Source organism: Hirundo rustica, chromosome 2, assembly GCF_015227805.2.
Source record: "Hirundo rustica isolate bHirRus1 chromosome 2, bHirRus1.pri.v3, whole genome shotgun sequence".
Classification (NCBI taxonomy): domain Eukaryota; kingdom Metazoa; phylum Chordata; class Aves; order Passeriformes; family Hirundinidae; genus Hirundo; species Hirundo rustica.
The window spans coordinates 877568-896015 of NC_053451.1; the positions used below are offsets into that span (position 1 = coordinate 877568).

At 49.2% G+C, this 18448-nt stretch overlaps 2 protein-coding genes across 3 annotated transcripts in view; one reads left to right on the forward strand and one right to left on the reverse strand.

Moving 5' to 3' along the window:
• The first annotated feature begins 302 nt into the window (after window positions 1-302).
• Window positions 303-3440, forward strand: SOD1 (superoxide dismutase 1). The gene is made up of 5 exons (XM_040056747.2): window positions 303-422; window positions 870-963; window positions 1369-1438; window positions 2746-2860; window positions 3164-3440. Exons 1-5 carry the CDS (start codon window positions 348-350, stop codon window positions 3272-3274), a joined length of 465 nt encoding a protein of 154 aa, XP_039912681.1. The 5' UTR covers window positions 303-347; the 3' UTR covers window positions 3275-3440.
• Window positions 3441-5516: 2076 nt separating this feature from the next.
• SCAF4 (SR-related CTD associated factor 4) overlaps window positions 5517-18448 on the reverse strand; it is a 32054-nt gene continuing 19122 nt past the window's right edge. For both annotated transcript variants that reach the window (XM_040056208.1, XM_040056209.2), the window contains 8 exons: window positions 18031-18131; window positions 15426-15539; window positions 14580-14736; window positions 13628-13782; window positions 12692-12854; window positions 12508-12588; window positions 12237-12425; window positions 5517-6684 (listed from right to left, as the gene is read on the reverse strand). In XM_040056208.1, the coding sequence (XP_039912142.1) occupies window positions 5843-6684; window positions 12237-12425; window positions 12508-12588; window positions 12692-12854; window positions 13628-13782; window positions 14580-14736; window positions 15426-15539; window positions 18031-18131 (1802 nt within the window). In that variant the 3' untranslated portion in view covers window positions 5517-5842. The remainder of the gene's footprint in view (window positions 6685-12236; window positions 12426-12507; window positions 12589-12691; window positions 12855-13627; window positions 13783-14579; window positions 14737-15425; window positions 15540-18030; window positions 18132-18448) is intronic.

The following is an 18448-nucleotide window of genomic DNA, read 5'->3' on the forward strand; positions in this document are numbered from 1 at the left end:
AGGGGTGCGACGAGAAGGGGCAGCGCAGGGAAACAGGGGGAACAAAGCTGAGAGCCATGCCGTGAGCAGCATCTCCCTCTCCGGTCCTTCTCCCGCTCCGTCTCTGAATCCTTCCCGGTCCCGAGCCCCATCCCGGTCCCGATCCCCGTTACGCGCCTCCGGCCGCCAGAGGGCGCCTCCCGCCGCCGCCGGTCCCCGCCGCTTCCACCTCCCCGCGCCGCGATTGGCCGGGCCGCGCGCGCTGCGCAGCGCGATTGGCCGCGGCGCCGAGCGCCCGCCATATATAAAGGGAGAGGGGGCGGGGCGCGTCCGCAGTCCGCGGGCGCTGCGGGCGGGGTGGGGACAAGATGGCGGCGGTGCGGGCCGTGTGCGTGATGCGGGGCGAGGGGGCTGTGCAGGGCGTCATCCACTTCGAGCAGCAGGTGAGGGCACGGCCGGGCCGCTGAGGCCCCCCCGGCGGGTGCGAAGCCCCCCCGATCTCCCTCTTCAGCCTCCTCGCCGTGGCCAGCGGGGCGGGAGGGACCCGCGGCGAGCTCAGCTCGGGGGCGCTGCGGTTCCAAATGGCCGCGGCCCTTGGGAGCTGCGCCGTCCCTTGTGGCCGGCCGAGGAGCCGCGGCCGCGGGGTCACTCGCGCTCCGCTGTGAAAGGACGGGATCTTTCTGGAAGGCCCCATCAGATAACGGGTACTCCTTGCGCTTAGCGATAAAACACGGGAAAGAATGCGTTTGAGGGCGTTAAACGAACACAAACATTCTGGACAATGTTGTCGTGGGCTCGTGGCGGGGCCCCCAGTGCTTTCTGTCACCTTCGTTTGACACGGAGCCGTGTGATGCCAAAGTCCTTGTGGTGATAAATCCTCTGCTTTGAAGGGTACTGGACCGGTGAAAGTCACTGGGAAAATCACTGGATTGGCCGATGGAGAGCACGGCTTCCACGTCCATGAGTTCGGTGACAACACCAATGGTAAGATGTCCCTCCAGGCCTTGGGGTCACGGCTGGAAAAGCGGCTGCTCAGCTCTAAAGAGCTGCCCGTGGTGTTGCAGCAGCAGCTTGGGTCTCACGGCTGCAAATCTGTGTGAGGAAATCATGATGTTTCCTGAGGAATTGCTTCCCCAGCTACTGCTTCTGAGCGTGTTGAGGCTGGTGGTCAAGATCTGACATACCAAGCACTCACCTGAATGCTTGAATAACCCAGCGTTATGAAATAAGGAAGCTTCTGGCTGGACTTGTAAGTCTGTAGCAGGTGATTTATACCCAGGGGATTAGCAGGGCAGGGCACGGGAGAGGAGCTGTTTGCCATCGCCGGGAGCGGTGTGAGAGCAGCAGGTTGATCCTGGGATCCTTCTCTGATGCTGTGCTGTGTTCCAGGGTGCACCAGTGCTGGCCCTCACTTCAACCCAGAGCGGAAGCAGCATGGGGCTCCCAGCGATGCTGAGAGGTGAGTCCAGGGCATGGACACTGCCAGAAAATCCCTGGTAATTCCTGCAGGGTTCCCGAGGTCACTTAGCCACACTGGTAACTCCAGCGTTTGTTTTTCTGAGAGCGCAGTGTGGAGTACTCTCCTGGGGGCATTTTCTGGTTTTGGGAGGAGGGGAAAGCGAGGGCCTGAGGGTCATTCTGTCTGTACCTCAGTAGGATGTGAGACCTGGCTGTTCGCTGGGAGCAGCTCTCGCAGCCCAGTTCCCTTGGGTGGGTGCCAGAGGAGGCCGTGTGGCCGTGTGTGGGGAGCAGGGCTCAGGCACAGGGCCTTGCACAGGGATCAGCCTGGGAATGCTCATGTTGGTGTCCGTGAGCGCTCCCTGTGTGGCTGATGACTCCCACCTGAGCCATAGCCCGGGCAGAGCTAGGTGCTGGATGTGGGCCAGCTCCTGCATGACACAGCATGAAACGTGTGTGTCGGGGCCCTGGCGGCCGCGGCTCGGGGATAAAGGTTGGGATTGCACGGACCTTGGGGCTGCTGGAGCCTTGGCAGATCCTGCTCCCGGTGTGGCTGTGGGGAGGGGAATTCCTTAGGAGAGGTGCAAGAAGTGGATCATGCTTTTATCAGCATGCAGAAACAATTGGACCAAAGCTTCTGGGAAATTTAAATCAAGCAAATTCCTCAGGGGAGAGCTGCCGTTAACCCAGTTCTATAGGACCTGGTTAAAAATAAGGAATCTGTGTAAAAAGCTGGTGGTCAGCCCTGGGCTGGCTGGTCTGGTCACCCAGCAGGAATGTGTCAGTATTCCAGGTTCTGAATCTGGCCAGAGGAGCCTGACAGAACAAGATCAGCTGCATTCTGAGTGACTGCTGTGCAGGACACAGCACACCAGCACGTCCAGAAGTGCTGTGAGAATTCCAGTGCTCCAGGCTCAGTTCTCCAGGGAAGCCTTAGCAGAGATGTAGCTCTGATAGAAGCTGCGTGGGAAACCAGCATGCCAAGTGATGGGGCAATGCCAAACTGGAATAATCATCCCTGGTACTGGCTAGAACTGAGCAGTTCCTGCATTGCCTTCGACCTGCTGTCTGACAAACTGCTTTTCCTAATCCTTCTTAAACCAAAAGCCTGCAGCTGCCTGTGGAATAGCGGAGCTGTCATGGACAGCAAAAGCTCTGAGAACAGTGGCAGTGTTCCACCAAGTCTGCAGGAAAGGTCATTCCACTGGATTTGGGAGCCTTTGTTATGTTGTTACATGAACTCCCAGCCTTCCCTTGGAAGAGCTTTCAGTCCAGGCCGCTTTCTGAGTTTCCTGTGTTTTTGTGCAGGCACGTGGGAGACCTGGGCAATGTGACTGCCAAAGGAGGTGTGGCCGAGGTGGAGATCCAGGATTCTGTCATTTCCCTCTCCGGACCACACTGCATCATTGGCCGTACCATGGTGGTGAGTGCTGAGGGGCCTTGGGAAGCTGCAGAGCAGGGAGAGGGGATTGACAGCCTTCCCTCTGCGTCTTAGTGTGGCACTTCACTGCCGTGAGCCCTAATTCCCTGACGGCCTTCGCAGATGTCCCTCCCTAACGCTGCCCCTTCCCGCTGTGGGTGCCTGAATCACCCTGGAGCACAGGTCCCGTTGGGAGTTTTTAGCATGGGTATCATTGTGTAACTGTCTGGTGGCACTGCTGCTGCCAGGAGCAGCGATGACCGGATCCAGGTTGGATCAGTTAAGGTCCCTTCAATTCCCTTCCAGGTGCATGAGAAGCGGGATGACCTGGGCAGAGGGGGAGATAACGAGAGCAAGTTAACTGGAAACGCGGGGCCGCGCCTGGCCTGCGGAGTGATCGGGATCGCCAAGAGCTAAGTGTGGTACCTGCAGTGCTCTTCCATTGCTGCTCTTGCCCTTCCTCAAGCTCAAGATCTGTCACTAATGTCCTGCTCCTCTGCATCCCAAGCGGCACTCAACACGCTGGAGACTGACCGAGTTTTGTATGATGTACGTTCAATTAAAGTGTCCCTGATGGAACGGCTCTGTGGTCTCTGCTCACCTCCTGCTGTCACCATTCCGTGTCACATCCTGCTGGGAGGGAAGATGTGAGCAGTGCTCCTGTCCCCGACCCCAGTGAGCCCCAGGCGCTCTGGCAAAGAGCAGCAGCCCCTGGGGTGTCAGGGCTTCCTCCTGGGGCAGGGGCAGCATTTGTAGTCTGCAAACTTGTGTAATAAATGTTCTGGGCAGATACACCCGGGTCTGGCTGTCTGTGAACAGGGAATCAGCCCAAACCTGCCCCTGCTGGGAAAGGGGGCCTGGGCTTCAGCAGGTGGGTGGTGAAATTCCATCCAGCAAGAGGTTGCAGGCAGTATCCCAGGAGTGACCACTGTGTGCCAGTGCCAGCCCTCCATCCTGTTCTGGTGTGTCCTTCTAAAATAGATTTCAGGGTCTCTCTTAATAGGGAAGGTGAGTCTTTATAATGAGGACTTGAACCAACGTTTCTTTCTTCTGTACCTCAGGATATTCAAGTAGCAGGCTGTAGTTGTAGGTAACCCCATTCCACTGAGGCACATGACCAAGGGAAGTGGGTAGTAGAGCAGGAATACTGTAAAAAACACTTTGAACTTACGTTCCCTGTTGCTGCCCGACCACTCTGAGTCTTCACCTCCCTGTGCCTCTTCCAGAGTGTTGGTGCTGCTGCTGCTGCGAGAGTTATGCACAGGCACTGCTGCAGAAGGTGCTAAAGAGCTGTTCCAGTTTTCCAGGCTCTGCTTTCAAATCCCTACTGAGGCAGAGAACAGGGGTGGGATTTGTTTCACAGAGCAGCCTTGCATCTCTTTTTCTTGTCTCCAGCTCTCTGAGGAGGTGTTCTCAGTGGAACAAACTCTCCCTCCTTAGAGAGCTGGGGCAGCTTTTTCCAAAGCTCAAACCTCAGTGTGGGACAAGGGAATGTCCCATGGGCCCGGCAGGAAACACCCAGTGAGGACACAAGTTTTAACACATGGAAGTTGAGGTCACTACAATCTGTAAACAGGTTCTTTCTCTCTTTATTCTGCTATTGCAAGAACATAAAAATAGATGTCCTCTCCCCAGACCAGAGCTCCACAGTGGCTCTCCCACCCTCTCCCTCCCCCAGAAACAATTCCCTCTGCCACAGGGCAGCTGACGAAGGACTGATGTAAGGAAGCAGCTGCCCCTTCCTTGGGGAAAAACCCCCAACTTTAAAGGTAGAACACACCTATAGCAAGGAGAAATAAACCATTGAATATGCACAGGGTTCATACAGGTTTGGCCTGGCGCTGCTGGGGCCAGGGGAGCTCTGAGCCACAGCGGAGCCATGTGGGGTGGGCAGAACTCACCAGTGTCCCTGACCCAGAAATGGGCCGTGGAGAAACTGCACCTGCCCTGGGCACGGCTGACATAAGGTGGAAGTGCTCTGGAGAGGAGGTGGCACAACACCCAGGAACACCAGGAGCTGCCCTCTGAACCCAGCCTAGGGGGGCCATGACCTACCTCTGGCAGGGTGAGGAGGGGCTGGCGTTCCTGAGGAGCAGCCCCATCTCCATGGAGGAAGGGCCACGTCCTTGTCCCAGCCCTGCCCCGAGAGCTGGGCTGGAATTTTGCTGCCTCCGAGGTCTCACTTCCCACAAAGTACAAAAGCCGCGGAGCGGGCGCTGTCCGGCCCAGTGCACGCTTTGTAACATCAGAGCAGACGGTTGGTGCCTGAAGGTGTCACTTCTTAAAAAAAAAGGCAAATTAAGGGCAACAGGAACCACAGAACCAACTGGCGGGAGCAGGAAAAAAAAAATAAAGCAAAGAATGGATTGCATTGCAAACACTAAAACAGTTAACTCTGCAATTAACATCTTAAAACTAACTTTTACCCGGGGTGGTCAAGTAGCTCATTAAAATGCAGCAAACTAAAACTCCAGAGGACTATTACAAATAAAAATTCTCTTCTGTGAATCGCTACACAAACAGATGGATTTCCTTTAACAAACAGAACCAAACCAGTCTAATTTAGACTCCAGTACAACATTTACAGTTCCAACTTTAGGCTGCTGAACACTCCTTTTCCACTTCAGTGCAGCGTAGGAAGAATAGCACACGTTAAAAGTTTGTTACGAAAATAGAGTTTATTAAAAACACATCCCTATTGTTTTGAGGAGCTTTCACCGTTACCTTTTCTTAAATTAAAAAAAAAATAGAAAGCACTTCTACTTCTGATTCGTAAACTTTTTAAAGTCAAAACTTTAAAAAAGTTACAGCAAAAATGGGTAATATTTTAATCATCTCTTCAGTATTTTATGTTACGTTGTGGCTATTTTAAATAGGAGGGAAGCAATCAAATTGCTCACAGTGCCCCGCGTCGGGGGCGCAGGGGCGGAAGCGGATTTACAGCACTGTACAACTAAAGCTCGACACTCCAAGCCGGGCGCGGCCCTAGCGCGGCGCCTCCGCCGTGGAGCCCGTGTCCTTGTCCGCCTGTTCCAGGGATGAGGTAGCCTCGGGCACCGACTCTGGCGCGGGTTTCGCACCCGTGGGTTCAGCATCTCCCGCAGCGAGTTCTGAAACAAGGTCCGCGCCCTCCGTTTTGCTGCCGTGGGGCTCGTGGTTTTTGTCGCCTTCCGCCCTGTCTGTCACCTCCGGCTTTTCCTTGCCACGGGTTTCTTCCTTGTCTCTACGAGACTCCCGATCCCTGGAATCCCTCTCCCTGTCTCGGTGGCCGCTGGAGCGCCTGCTCCTGTCCTCCGAGTCCCTGTGCCTGTCGCGCTCGGGGCTGCGGCGTCCCCAGTCTCGCCTGTCGCGGCCGCCCGGCCGCTCGTGCTCCCGGTCGTCGCGGCCGCCGTAGCGCTCCCGGTCGTTCTCCGCCCGGTTCCCGAAGGATCTCCTCCCGAAGCGCTCCTGGTCTCTGCCGGGCGTGAACTGCCTGTCGTTCCTGAACTGCCGCCCGTCCCTGTTCTCCTCGGGCCCGCCGCCGGGCCCGCCGCCACCCGGGCCGCCCCCGGGCCGCACAAAGTGGCCGGGCGGCGGGAAGGGGGCTTTCATTCCGTGCGGAGGAGGCATCCCGAAGCCGCCGGGGCCCGGCGGGGGCCCTCTGTGCATCATGTGCGGGGGCATGTGGCGCGGGGGCATCATGGGGAAGCGCGGCATCGGCGGCGGCGGCGGCATCCCCGGCGGGCGCTGCAGCGGGATCAGCCCGGGCCGGGCGCCCAGCAGCCCCGTGGACGGAGTCTGCAGCCCCACCACGGGCGCGGGTGGCGGCGGGGCCACGCCCTGGGTGCCTGCAAGGAACACACAAGGGACAGTCAGAGCCGGGAGGGAGGGAACGCGGACCGTTTCCCTAACTTTGAACACCATCTGCGGTTATCCCTGGAAAAGAGCGCCCCAGAACCCGGAGCGGAGCTTCCTGGGCTCTCCACGCACTGCCCAGGCAGCCGCGCTGCCAACACCCGCCGTGTGCTGCCCGCAGCAATGACCCTGCCAGGGCAGCAGCTAATCCCCAATCCCAGAGGCTTCCTTCGGGGAGAGCCTTTGCCCCCGTGCAGGTCAGGGCTCCCCCTCAGCCCCAGCTCAGCCTCCTGCATCCTCAACCGACCGCAGCCAAAGCCCCTTCCTGGTGTTGTGCTTCCAGGTAAAGATACCTCACCGCCTGCAGTCGGATTCAAACATTTCCTCCTGCTACAAAGAGCAGCTGAACACCTCAGAGCTGCACAGCAGCAGCAAAGAGACTCCTGCACATAGGCAGCAGAGATGAGGCTGGAATACAGCTGGGAGCACAGCTCTGTTTGCCGTTCCAGAGAAAAGGGATGCAACAAAGATTCATTTCAGTAGAATAAACCTTGTGATGTAAACTAAAAGGAAACGCGACAGGTCATTCCTGACTTCTCTTTTTTATAATAGTGTTTCATCCTTTATAGCACATATCCAGCACCAACTGTTTTCCAGTTTTATCCCCAACGCTCTTCATAGGAGGAAAAAGCCTCCCTCCCCAAACGTACTGTCAGATAAAGCTCAGCCCAAAGCTCCAGACACCATCCCAAGGAGCCAGAAGGAAGGAGGAGTTCTGAGCTCCAGCCGAGGCCTTCCCCCCCCAGGGCAGGCGCCTCCTCAGTCTGAACCAGGAACACAGAGCCCTCACACTGCTCCCATCTGCTCACCAGCACCTCCTGCCCTGGAAACAGCACCTGCCTGGGTAACACCAGAATGTGAAATACTGTGGAAATTAATCTTGGAATTAGTGTCAGCAGTGAGAACTGCACTAGGGTGCAGCTTCCCCAGCAGCCACAGCAGCTCCCCTTCAGCTGCCATGGTGTTCATCCCTCCCTTCTCCAGCTTTGGCACCTGTCCCCAGAGCTGAGCTTTCTGTGCTGCCCTTTCTCCACACCACTGACTCTTAGGGACACCTCTGACAGGAACCTTTCTCACGTGGGTGCTCTTCAAATTCCTATTGGAAGGAAGCTGTATTTTGCCAGTGAGAAGACTCGTGTGCCATCTTCCAGCCCATGATATCCTCTCCCCTTTCCCTCCGAGCAGTCAGACACAGCTCCACAGGTCACGCTCTTGGAGAGAAATTGTCCAATACCGACCAACAGCATTTCATTTCTGCATTTTTCCCTTTCTCTAAAATGCAGAGCCTTCCCCCCACCTGGTCAATAACCAGGTCTGTAATCACCCAGTTAAAACTCCTGTGATGGAACTACAGATCTGACAAGACAGACTAACAGCTAATGATGTCTCCCAGAAATTCGGAGATTTGGGGATATTCCTGTTGGTAAAAACACCTTTTCATCTTCCTCAGAAGATTAAAACAAGGCAGAATAGAGTAACTGAGAACTAAAGAACTGAAGTTAAGTGCTGAGAAGAAGCAGAGCAGATGTGGGTTACAAGAGCATGAACTTGAGGTGAGGGAGGGAAGTCTCACATTTAATAAGCACAAGTCATTAAATTTCTCAACCTTATTTCTACAAACTGCAGAACTGAAGCAACATACTGGTACCTGCAACGCCTTCATTCTGAACTGCATCTGCTGGAGTCGCACACTTTTAATTTTAAATTTATTTTAAGTATCAACCCACTTCAATGCTGGGGCTAAAGCAACTGGAGAACTACTGGAGTTTCCTCACTCTGCTGACAGATCAGGCACCAACTAAGAACCTAAAGAGCTGTCCGGAAACACATCCTAGTTTACCGAAAATGTTCAGGGAAATTCATTCAGGTACAGACACATGCATCACATCTGGGGCCAAGTCCTCTTTTGGTTTAGGAAGTACCTGACATTCAAGTACTTTCTTGAAGTGGGTATGAACCTCCTGAGCTCCAAGAGAAGCCCTGAGGTGATTTCCTGACCCAGCTTTTCCTACCGGAGTCAGTTCCCTCACGCCTGACACCTGCTCCTCTGTCCCAATGTGCAAAACCACACCTTGCCTTCACAACAGATTTTATGGGTTTCAGAGGAGCAACCATCACACACCAAAGTGTCCCAAGTTTCATCACTTGACTCCCATGACACAGCCCAAGTGCTCAGGCTGGCCTCAAGTATCTTCTGTCCAGGGAGGGCACGGGAGCCATCCTTTTGATAAATGCTCTGATAAATTGGGTATGAAGCCACATTTCCACATCACTGTGATCCAGATGTGACATCTCTCCCAGCTGGACAAAGCCCACGTTCCCTTGGGATAATTCCCCTGTCACCAGTACTGACACACCTGATTTACTCTTACATAAACTCTGCTCACTAAGTGGTTCCAGTAACTCACAACCCCTTCAATCACTTCCCAGCACATGGAGCCCTGTGGTTTCTGTCTGTCCCAGCACACAAACCTCAGGAACACTCATGGAACAAGCCAAAAGCTCAAGGATCCAGCACAACAGCAGCAGGTTTTCCAGTCCACTTCAAAGCTGCTGTTCTCCAACATTCTGCGTGTTCTCCAGTGGGGAATGTGGCATCTTACAGCTAGAACATTAAATACTGGCAGGGAATTCTTGAGAGAGAGACCATCTGGTGGGTTTTTCTTTCAGAGCAAATCAAGACTGTTAAGAAAGAAGCCTGAACTAAAAGGCCTAAATATGGAGTCACAGCTGAAAAATCTTGCCAAAAATCCCAACATTTTGGGACAGTCACACTCTGAGGGGCTCAGAGAATGCTGTATTTGTGTCTTATGATTTAATGCAGGTTACAAAAATCACTTCAGTACAAACCATGAGCTTGTACTACCAGGAAGTGAATGCAAATTCAATGGTAACTCCAGAATAACTTTGCTTTGATTACATGTTACGATTCTTGTAAGAATTTGGGTAAAAAGAGCACTAGATCAGGACCTATAAATGCAATAGGGTGTGTTTCATCAGGTTAACAGATCACAGAATCATCTGAGTGTTCCAAACACAGCAGTTTATTACTGGCCTGAGCTACAGCATTTGCTCAATGCTGGGAACATGTGGGCCAATCCCAAAGGATTTAAAGGCTATCATTTCCTGCAGCAGGCACACCTCAAAGGAGCCTACAAATACCTGCTCTGCAGACCATTTCAAATTCCCTGAGCACACACTCACTGAGCCATCACAGCTGGACTGTCCTGTTCCATGGACAACAAGGTGACACAGCACAGAGTGAGGTCAAGAGCACAACTAAATCTCAACAACCTGAGGGTGGGCTTTAGAAAAAAGCACAACAAAACTCAGACCCAAAGTCCAAGAGGCATCACTCCTCTGAAGCACATCCATATCCTGGTTGGAATGGATGAAGGAATTACAGTGGAGGCACAAAGGAAATCAGTGGAGTTGAGACAAAATTTATGAAAGGCTATGAAATGTTATAATAATACCTTCAGAATTACTTTGTAACGTGTCTTCCACAGAAAAACTGAACCCAGAGAGAGAAGCGGCATTTTTTGAAGTTACAGAAGTCATTTAAGAGTGCCTGTGTTTTGTAGGGAGTTTGGAAGTGTTCCCAAACCAGAAGTTTGGATCTCTCCCACAGCCTCTTCCCAGCAGTCTTCATCCCTTGAGTTCAGCCTGCTGCAGGAGCTCTCCCATCCTGCCCAAGTACCCGGAGAATGTATCCTCATCCTTCCCAGGACACTCTCTGGCCTCCCACATGCAGAGCTACACTCAATGCACGAGTGACTCCAAGTGCTTTTAAGAAGAGTGTAAATTGTGCTAACTTACTGAGAGGTTTTAAAAAGCCAGGACAACTGATAGTAATCTTTTATCTTCCATGACATAAACTATTATCATCTGTTTCTTCTGGTTTTCCTGCCTCTTTTATCAGACTGAACAGTGCCCCGCAACTGCAGAATGTCCAGGGTGGGTTTTACGTAACTCTTGAATTATAAATAACTTCTTGAAATCAGACACTCCCCAACATCAAATGCTACTGCCTAGGCAAACATTACTCCAGGGCTGCTCCGTGAGCTCTAAACCCTCCCCTCACTGACAGAAGTCACTGTGACCACAGAGAGAACTTTCTCTGCCTCAGCCACTCAGTGAACGAGTCAATGGAAGCAAAGGCAAGTTCTTAATTTCCATGTTTCTCAATTTCAGCTTCCTTGGATTTTTAAGAATAAAAAGCAGCTGCTGTCCAAGGAACTGATCTAGGTGTCTAACTTAATTCAGTCTTCATTTTGTAAAACCTTTCTGTTATGTGTGCAGAGGTACAGCAAAGGGCAGAGGAGCCTCATACATTCCCAAGGCCTGGAATATGAAGTGCAGGTTATGCTGTCCAAGACAGTGAAACTCCAAAACTCTGTGCTACCTTTACAGAAAGTGTCAGTCAGCAGGAAGGTGTGAATTTCTGAAATTCCTAACAAAATTCCCTGACTCCATGGTGTCACCACAGAGTTTCTTAAGCTTTTCTGTTTTAAAACAGTCTTCTGTCAAGTTTTCAACGTGAAGGATCCATACATCATTAGTTAGGGATGGAAAATTTAGCCTTCACGTCCAATAGAGCAGTGAGCTCTCAGGGAGACAAATCTCTGCTTTTTTTCAGTGATCATGGAAAATTCTGGGCAGAAACCCACTAGCACAAAATTAGCTTTTTCATTCATTTCTTAGGCTCTCATGTAGAGACCTAAAACTCCATAAATGCAGTAATCTCACTAAAATTTGGAGGTAACAAGTCTCTTGGGTAAATTCTTGACACTGGCCCATCCAAGGCCATCATAAAATAAGCATTTAGCAGAGCTTTGTAACAGTTCACGCTCCCTTTCAAAATCTGACCAAGTTTGTTTCATATTAGGAAAAGTAATTTATCCAACATACTCCCATTACCGTGGGTTTGCTAGTCAAAAAAAATTTGGTAATATTTAAATAATATCTTCTACAAAGGTTTCAAAACCTGTCCTACTGCAGGGCTGCATAAAAGCTTTTGGTTTTCTGTTCTATTAAAACAATTTATTCCACACACAACAAGAATGTACCCCATCCTCAGAGATCTCAAAAACACACTAGAAATAGTTTCTCTGCACATTAATTTTATGTATGTAATAGTTGAGTCTAAAACCTGGTTCCTATGTCATACAGACGTGCTGCTGTAAGTTCATTTTCTACACTGTATAAACCACACCTTGTTAAAAGCAGAGAGCATTCGAATTTGTAACTTACACATCATGGCTTTGTTTCTTCAGAAAACAGATCTTCAATAATAAAAAATATTGACTGTTTCTTCTCTGCAAAATTAAGCCTCTAAAAGTGATTTCAGAGCCCACATTACGACAGAAATTTCAAAAATGTGCTTCCCCTTCCCCTGGACTGTAAGTCAGTAGCCAAATCAGAATGGTATTATTTTAAATGTAGGGAACAACGAAGTGCAGAACTTACCCAAGAGGGAACTTACCAAGGAGTGGAACAGCCTGTGTGACGGGAGGAGGGACATTGGTAGGTGCTACAGGAGGTGGAACAGTGCCATAGATTTTGGAAGTGTCAGTACTTTCAGCATTCCCTCTGCCTCCAGAAACTACTGTTGGGATGGGATTTCCTACAGACGACTCCTTTGTAGTGTCCTCATTCCCACCAGTTGCTGTAGCTGAGGAACAAGGCAAGGACACATTCAACACCAGCCAGCAATTCCTGCAGGACCCCTGCCTTCCACAGGGCCCAACACTTACAGTTTGGGATGTTCACTGCCGGAGTGTGTGGGACAGAGACCGGAGGAGTTATGGGAGGTGGTGGCCCGGGAGGAAGGAATCCTACAAAAAGCACAGGAGAACCCTGAGTGTCCCCCTGGCACAACCCCCCTGAGCCAGCGCAGCTCTGGGCCCAGCAGGGCCCGGGCTGGTGCACCCCACAAACCTGGAGGTAAATGCAGCGGGTTGAAGCCGGGCCGGAGGAACGGAGGCGGCGGTGGCGGCGGCACCCCAGGAGCAAATCCAGGAGGGGGGATTCCTAGAGGGGCTGTGAAAGCAGGGGGCTGGAGTGCACCAACCACGGGAGGCCCTGATGGATGGGGAGGAACCTAGGAGAAAGGAAGGGGAAAGATGGGTTACCCCAAGAGTGCCCCAGCGATTCTCAGTCCCGCTGGGCATCTCTGTCTTTGTCCGGCTCCACCAGGACATCTCAGTGACCCCAAATTCCTCTGCAACAAGGGGGGACTTTCACAAAAGATCCAGGAGCACTGCAGGAACTCGCATCACTGAAAATACCAACACCAGTCCTGTCTGCCTTTGCAATTAGAGAAGAATTTTCCTCTGTGCTAAATGGGTACTAATGCATGTCGGTAACCCACATACCCCTCACACAGTGCCTGGGATCCATTTCCACCCAGCGTGATGGATTTCCAGACAGGACCCACTGGAATGCTCACAACTTCAGAGCAATTAAAAACCTCTGCTTGTCTCTTCCTCACTACCCTAGTTTGCACATTAGAGTGACTGGTGTTTCCTTTTCCTTTATTTCTGATTTATATCAAGCTCTGAATTTAAATCAGCAGATTTAAGGGATTCTATTATTTTAACACTGACAAGAAACTACTGATATAAAAGTAGGGGAGTATCTGCCAATAAGAAAAGCCTTTAGAGGAACATTAATTAATAAAACAAGTAACAAGAAAAGGCCAATCACAAAACCTGAAGATGCAATTCAGCCCTTCTATAACAAAGATTCTATTGCAGTAATTTCTCTGTGACTGAGAGAATACAGTTATCATTCATGGCACCCCCTCATTCAGGGCAACGCCCTGAATTATTATTTAAAGTGAGTTTTTGTTTATTTGTGTGGAACAACTCTCACCTGCGGAGGAGGTACTGTTATTGGTGCAGGCATGGGAACGGGAATTGGGACAGGTAAAGCTTTGGGAATAGGTGACACTGGTTCATTGTGTGCAGCTTCTGCGCCTCCATTCTGAGCCACTTCATTTTCGGACTTCTTGGGAATTCCCTTCCACTCTGTCCAAAAACAGAACCCCAAGAGACACCGATCAGACAAGCAGTGCCACGTGAAACATGCTTAGTCATGTTTACAAAAGCGATCTAATTGAAAATACTCAGTTAATAGGCAGCACAGAGCTAAGAAGTATTTAAACTACTTCTGACAATAAAAACTCCAAATTCATTTAAACACAGCAACCACTGAAACAGCAAAGAAAGCTGTTCCTTTCAGTGGTCATTTAACAATCCTTTGCACTGGCAGTGTTTATAAACGCCCAGGATTCTGTTACATTATCTGTGACAAAAACTTTAAGGCTTTTTGGGACAAGCTTTCAACAGGTTCATTCTATTGCTCTCGGGCAAGAAGGCAGCAGCTTTGTCACTAATTTGAGAACTCATTTCTAAAAAACCCAACATCCTCAGGTCTCAAACAAGGAAAAGGAGAATACAACTATAAAGAATTGCAGCAAAAGAAGAGAAATGTCAAATACAGCTTTAAACTTAATTTATGGAAGAAATAGCTCCCATTGTCTGTCAGAACTTCCTGGGAAAAGCCAGCTAAGCACAAAGAGGGATCAGTGAGGGGGCACTTTGGGGAAGAGAAAAGCACTGAGAAGACCGGAACACACTGACATTATGTTCATGATTCATTACACTTTTGTTTAAAACACACGACTGATTTTTGTGTGTTCAGCATGAAGAGCTGCTACAATTAGAACACGCACACAATAATCACCAGCTAACTGGGCAAACTGGACAGAATGGCCAAACCCTGAAATAAAGGTTCAATAACAAAACATGCAGTAACACTGTACCCGGACTAAGGGTCTCGTTGTCCAGCATTCCTCCTTCACAGAAACTTTCAAGATCTTCAGGTTTGACTTTGTCCCATGGTATGTAAGTCACACCCAACTCCACATCCCAATACTGCTTGTAGTCTGGCTTTATTCCTTTATTCAGAGCCCAAGCAATCTTAGGGGGGAAATACAAGTGGTCAGCAAAATGTTTCCATTTTAATGGATTTAATATTTCATTCTCACAAAACAGCACTTGAGGGTAAAAAGCAAAAAGTCTAAGTGAAACAGCTACAAAACTCTGAAGTTGTTTTGGTTTTTTTTAAAGCAGACTTAGCTCCTATTCTTTGGCTTGACTCTTGCACACCATTTGTAAAAACGTATAAAGCTAGCTGCTTCTGATGATCCCCAGCCACTAAGATTAATTCCACTTCCCTCTGGAGGACAGTGTCACACTAGTTTGACATTCTACAGAAGGAAGAACTTCCCTAATTAATGCACATTTCCTTATTTATTAGTACTCTTTGGAGGATTATCATACGTAATGAAACTCTGTTAGGAGACAACTGGCAGCAAGAAACACAGTGCCAGCCCCCTGTAATAAGCAAAAGAATATAATTTCTGTTGATTAAACAGAAAATTATTGGCAATCTTTCAAGGAAACGGATAAAAGGTTCCATTAATCCCACTATAGACCAGGAACAATAATTATCAAAGACCAGTTCACTCATGTATTTTTTCAGAATTTAACAGAGTATCATCTCCAGAACACAAGTAAGTCTGAAATACCCCAAAGCCCAGCACAGATGAGCTAGGATGACAGTAATTACAGCAGCTTTGGAAAGCCTGACGTTTTCCAAGCAGTACCTTGATGGATTTCTGGTTGACTTTGAAGTTGCCCCGGCTCAGTTTCTGGAGGGCTCTGTTGGCATCTTGTCTGTGCACCATGACAATGTAGGCACATCCTCTGGGCGGTATCATCTGCGTGGGGTTTAAGGGGAAGAGTTCACTTTGCAGCTAACAAACAGTGAACAACACACAAATGCTCAGTTACAGCAAGATGGGACATCAGGGGGTGTTCCAAAAGGGGCCAGGGAACTATGGAAAGAAATGTTAGTCATTATCTTCTGGAAATTCACATTTCCAGTGAACTAAAACTTCCACAACTTCTGAAAACTTCCAAAACTCTAAAGTACAGCTGACTTTTGCATATTTAATCCTTTCAAACTGCTTAACGATAGTGTTCCTGTAAATTCTAATGTTTGGCAATTAGTTACTTTGTTGGAATGCACAATAGTATACTCCTTGTCATGGGTTAGTACAGTTTGGTTTTTTAGTTATAGAAGAATGTAGAGTAATTCTCCAGGTCAGCACCTGGGAATTGCTTTAGAAAGGATAGGGACCTATCAGAGAGTTAGTTGGAATATTGGCATCTGTTCTAACCACTGAAATTGTTACTTTGGGAAGTACCACATAAAACCCCGTGAACTTCCTGTAGGTGGGTCTTTTTTCTTCTTCCCTTTGGCCAGATAGAGACAGGTAACATCGAGCTGGGCCTCCTGCTCCCCCCTTTTGTGGGGGAGCTGGCCTGAGGCCTGGCCGGATTCCATCGGCTCCCAGGTGAAGGGTGGGGGGGAAGGAGAGGTTGCTGTTTCGCAACAGCTACTTTCTTCAGACTTCTCTGAAGCAGGGAGAGATCTCTGCTGGGCCCCTGATAAGAGCTATGGGCACCATTTAGGCTGAAGCCACCCTGATTTACACCGAGGGGTGGGCTGAGAAGGCATTTATGATCCTGCCTGGTTTTTTTTTGATTCCGGACTGCCCGGGTGCCCTGATCTCTGATGTTTCTGTGTGAGTTCTTCCTCCCTCAGCAGCGAGGCCCTGAAACATCTAACACCACAAGCTACAGAGAGAGAAACAAAGACTCCGAGCAGATTTAACTCTTTCTTAGCAACATGGAGCTTCCAGAGCTTAGCCCTTCTCTGAGAGAGTAAGAAAGGACAGAGAGAACATAATGAACAACAGCATGAAGTCAGTAAAGCAAGAGTGAAAAGACTATTCGGACAGAGGGTTGAAGAGCTGGTCGTTCTATCCTTACTTGAGCCATGGAAATGAACTCTATATTTAGGTCATTCCTTTAAATCATGGGAAAGTTATGCATTTGGGGAGATGACTGTTTTAATTTGTGTGTGGATTTGAGCAAAAGTGTTCATGATGAATTAAGTAATATTAAACCTGCAAGATGCTTGAACAGAGATAAAGATGAGAAGCCCCCTGCGCCAGTGAAGAAGTGAGAAGATATCTCTGTACCTTGAGGTGAAGAATCCTTTGCTTTGGAGTTATTCATCTTTAAAAGGTGACACCCCAGTATGCAAAAGTCTACGACCCATGACCCATAAGCAGCTTTGGAACCCGCTAATGGGAGGGGGTCACAAAAGCAAGTTTCTCCAGGCGGTTGTTTTTGTGACAGTTTAAAACCCACAAGAGAACTGTTCTAAGTTGTCAGTGGGATCCATGACTCTAAAAGACACTCTTCCCCTAATAAATTGATGAAAGACTATTGTCAGATAGTGAAACTGACTGAAAATTACAAGTTTTGTCTCTTTATGTTGTTTTGTAAGAAAATGAACAGTTTGTAAAGGGAGGGAAGAGTGTTTTTTGAAGTTTCATTCCGTTTTAGGTTTTTTCCCAACTTTCTTTCTTTCTATTCTTTTAGTGTATGTCAATAAAACTATTTGTTAAATTTAAGGTTGAACCTGCTTTGTTTTTCTCCTAGTCTCTCTCCCACAGAAAGAGTAAGTACCAAGACCAAAATTTAGTGAACGTGAAACCACTACACCCCTTCACTCAGCCACCTGCACCTCCACATTCAGTTCTAGCTGCAGATTTGAAATAATTTTTATTTGTAATGAATTTGAGGAAAAAAACTCCTATGCTCTTTTACAAAACCTGGGAATAGAAGAAAATTCATCACTTATGTTTGTTTGAATGAATGAAATTTTTGAAGTTACTGGAACAGCTATAATTTATATATAAAATATCCTTAAATACAGCAAAATAAAATGACAGTTCTCTCTGTTTATGGCTGAAATGACAAAAAAGCAACAAGAACATCAGCTGAGAGTCCACACTCCTATAATCAAATAAAATGAAGCAGCCAAGGAATTCAGAAGCATGGGATGTAATTCTGCAGCCATCACTCTGCTGAGAAAGCAGGATTTTTATGAAAATGGGATAATCTTCTGTGTTACCCCACGAGCATTTCAGTACTGCAGGAAGCCAAAGCAGCTCCCTTCTTGCTCGTGTACAAGTCAGCCACATGAATTGAGTGCACAGGCTGAAAACACAACACAGAGGAAAGGAGAGGCCAGCTCCTTAGAATGGATCAGAAATAGCTGTGCCTCAGCACCCTGGGGAGACGTTCTGTACCCAGGCGTATCAAAGCGGCTCACGCTGCTCCCCTTCTACTCACATTGATCGACTCAATGGGACCAAACTCCTCCAGGAGACTTCCCACGTCCTGCTGAGTTGTCCTTTTGTCCAGCTGTCCTACCCAGAGCGTGGTACTGCAAACTACAACCAAGAGTTAGCACAGGTGGCCAGAGCCATTACTGACCCAAGCCCCTTACAGGACAGATAACCAACACTTATCCCATGCTGAATCCAGGGAATTCACCAAGAAAGGAGCTCAAGGTATCCCCCCAGGCTGCAGATTACTCCAGCAACATTGAATACTCATCCAGGTTTTCCACCTGAGAGACAGAGAACTGCAAACTTTGACAGACCATGACAGAACCTGGGAAAGGCGCTGGCAGCAGCACATCTCACAGCACTGCCAGGGAGCTTCCACTGAACAGCTGCCAGGGCTCTGCAGGCCTTTACACCCCTGG

What these genes read in the sequence shown, in the direction of transcription:
- SOD1 (XM_040056747.2), top strand. Translation starts at nt 348, where the DNA reads ATGGCGGCGGTGCGGGCCGTGTGCGTGATGCGGGGCGAGGGGGCTGTG. An exon ending in TCATCCACTTCGAGCAGCAG is followed by an intron (nt 423 to 869) that starts GTGAGGGCACGG and finishes TCTGCTTTGAAG; the next exon opens with GGTACTGGACCGGTGAAAGT. An exon ending in GTTCGGTGACAACACCAATG is followed by an intron (nt 964 to 1,368) that starts GTAAGATGTCCC and finishes GCTGTGTTCCAG; the next exon opens with GGTGCACCAGTGCTGGCCCT.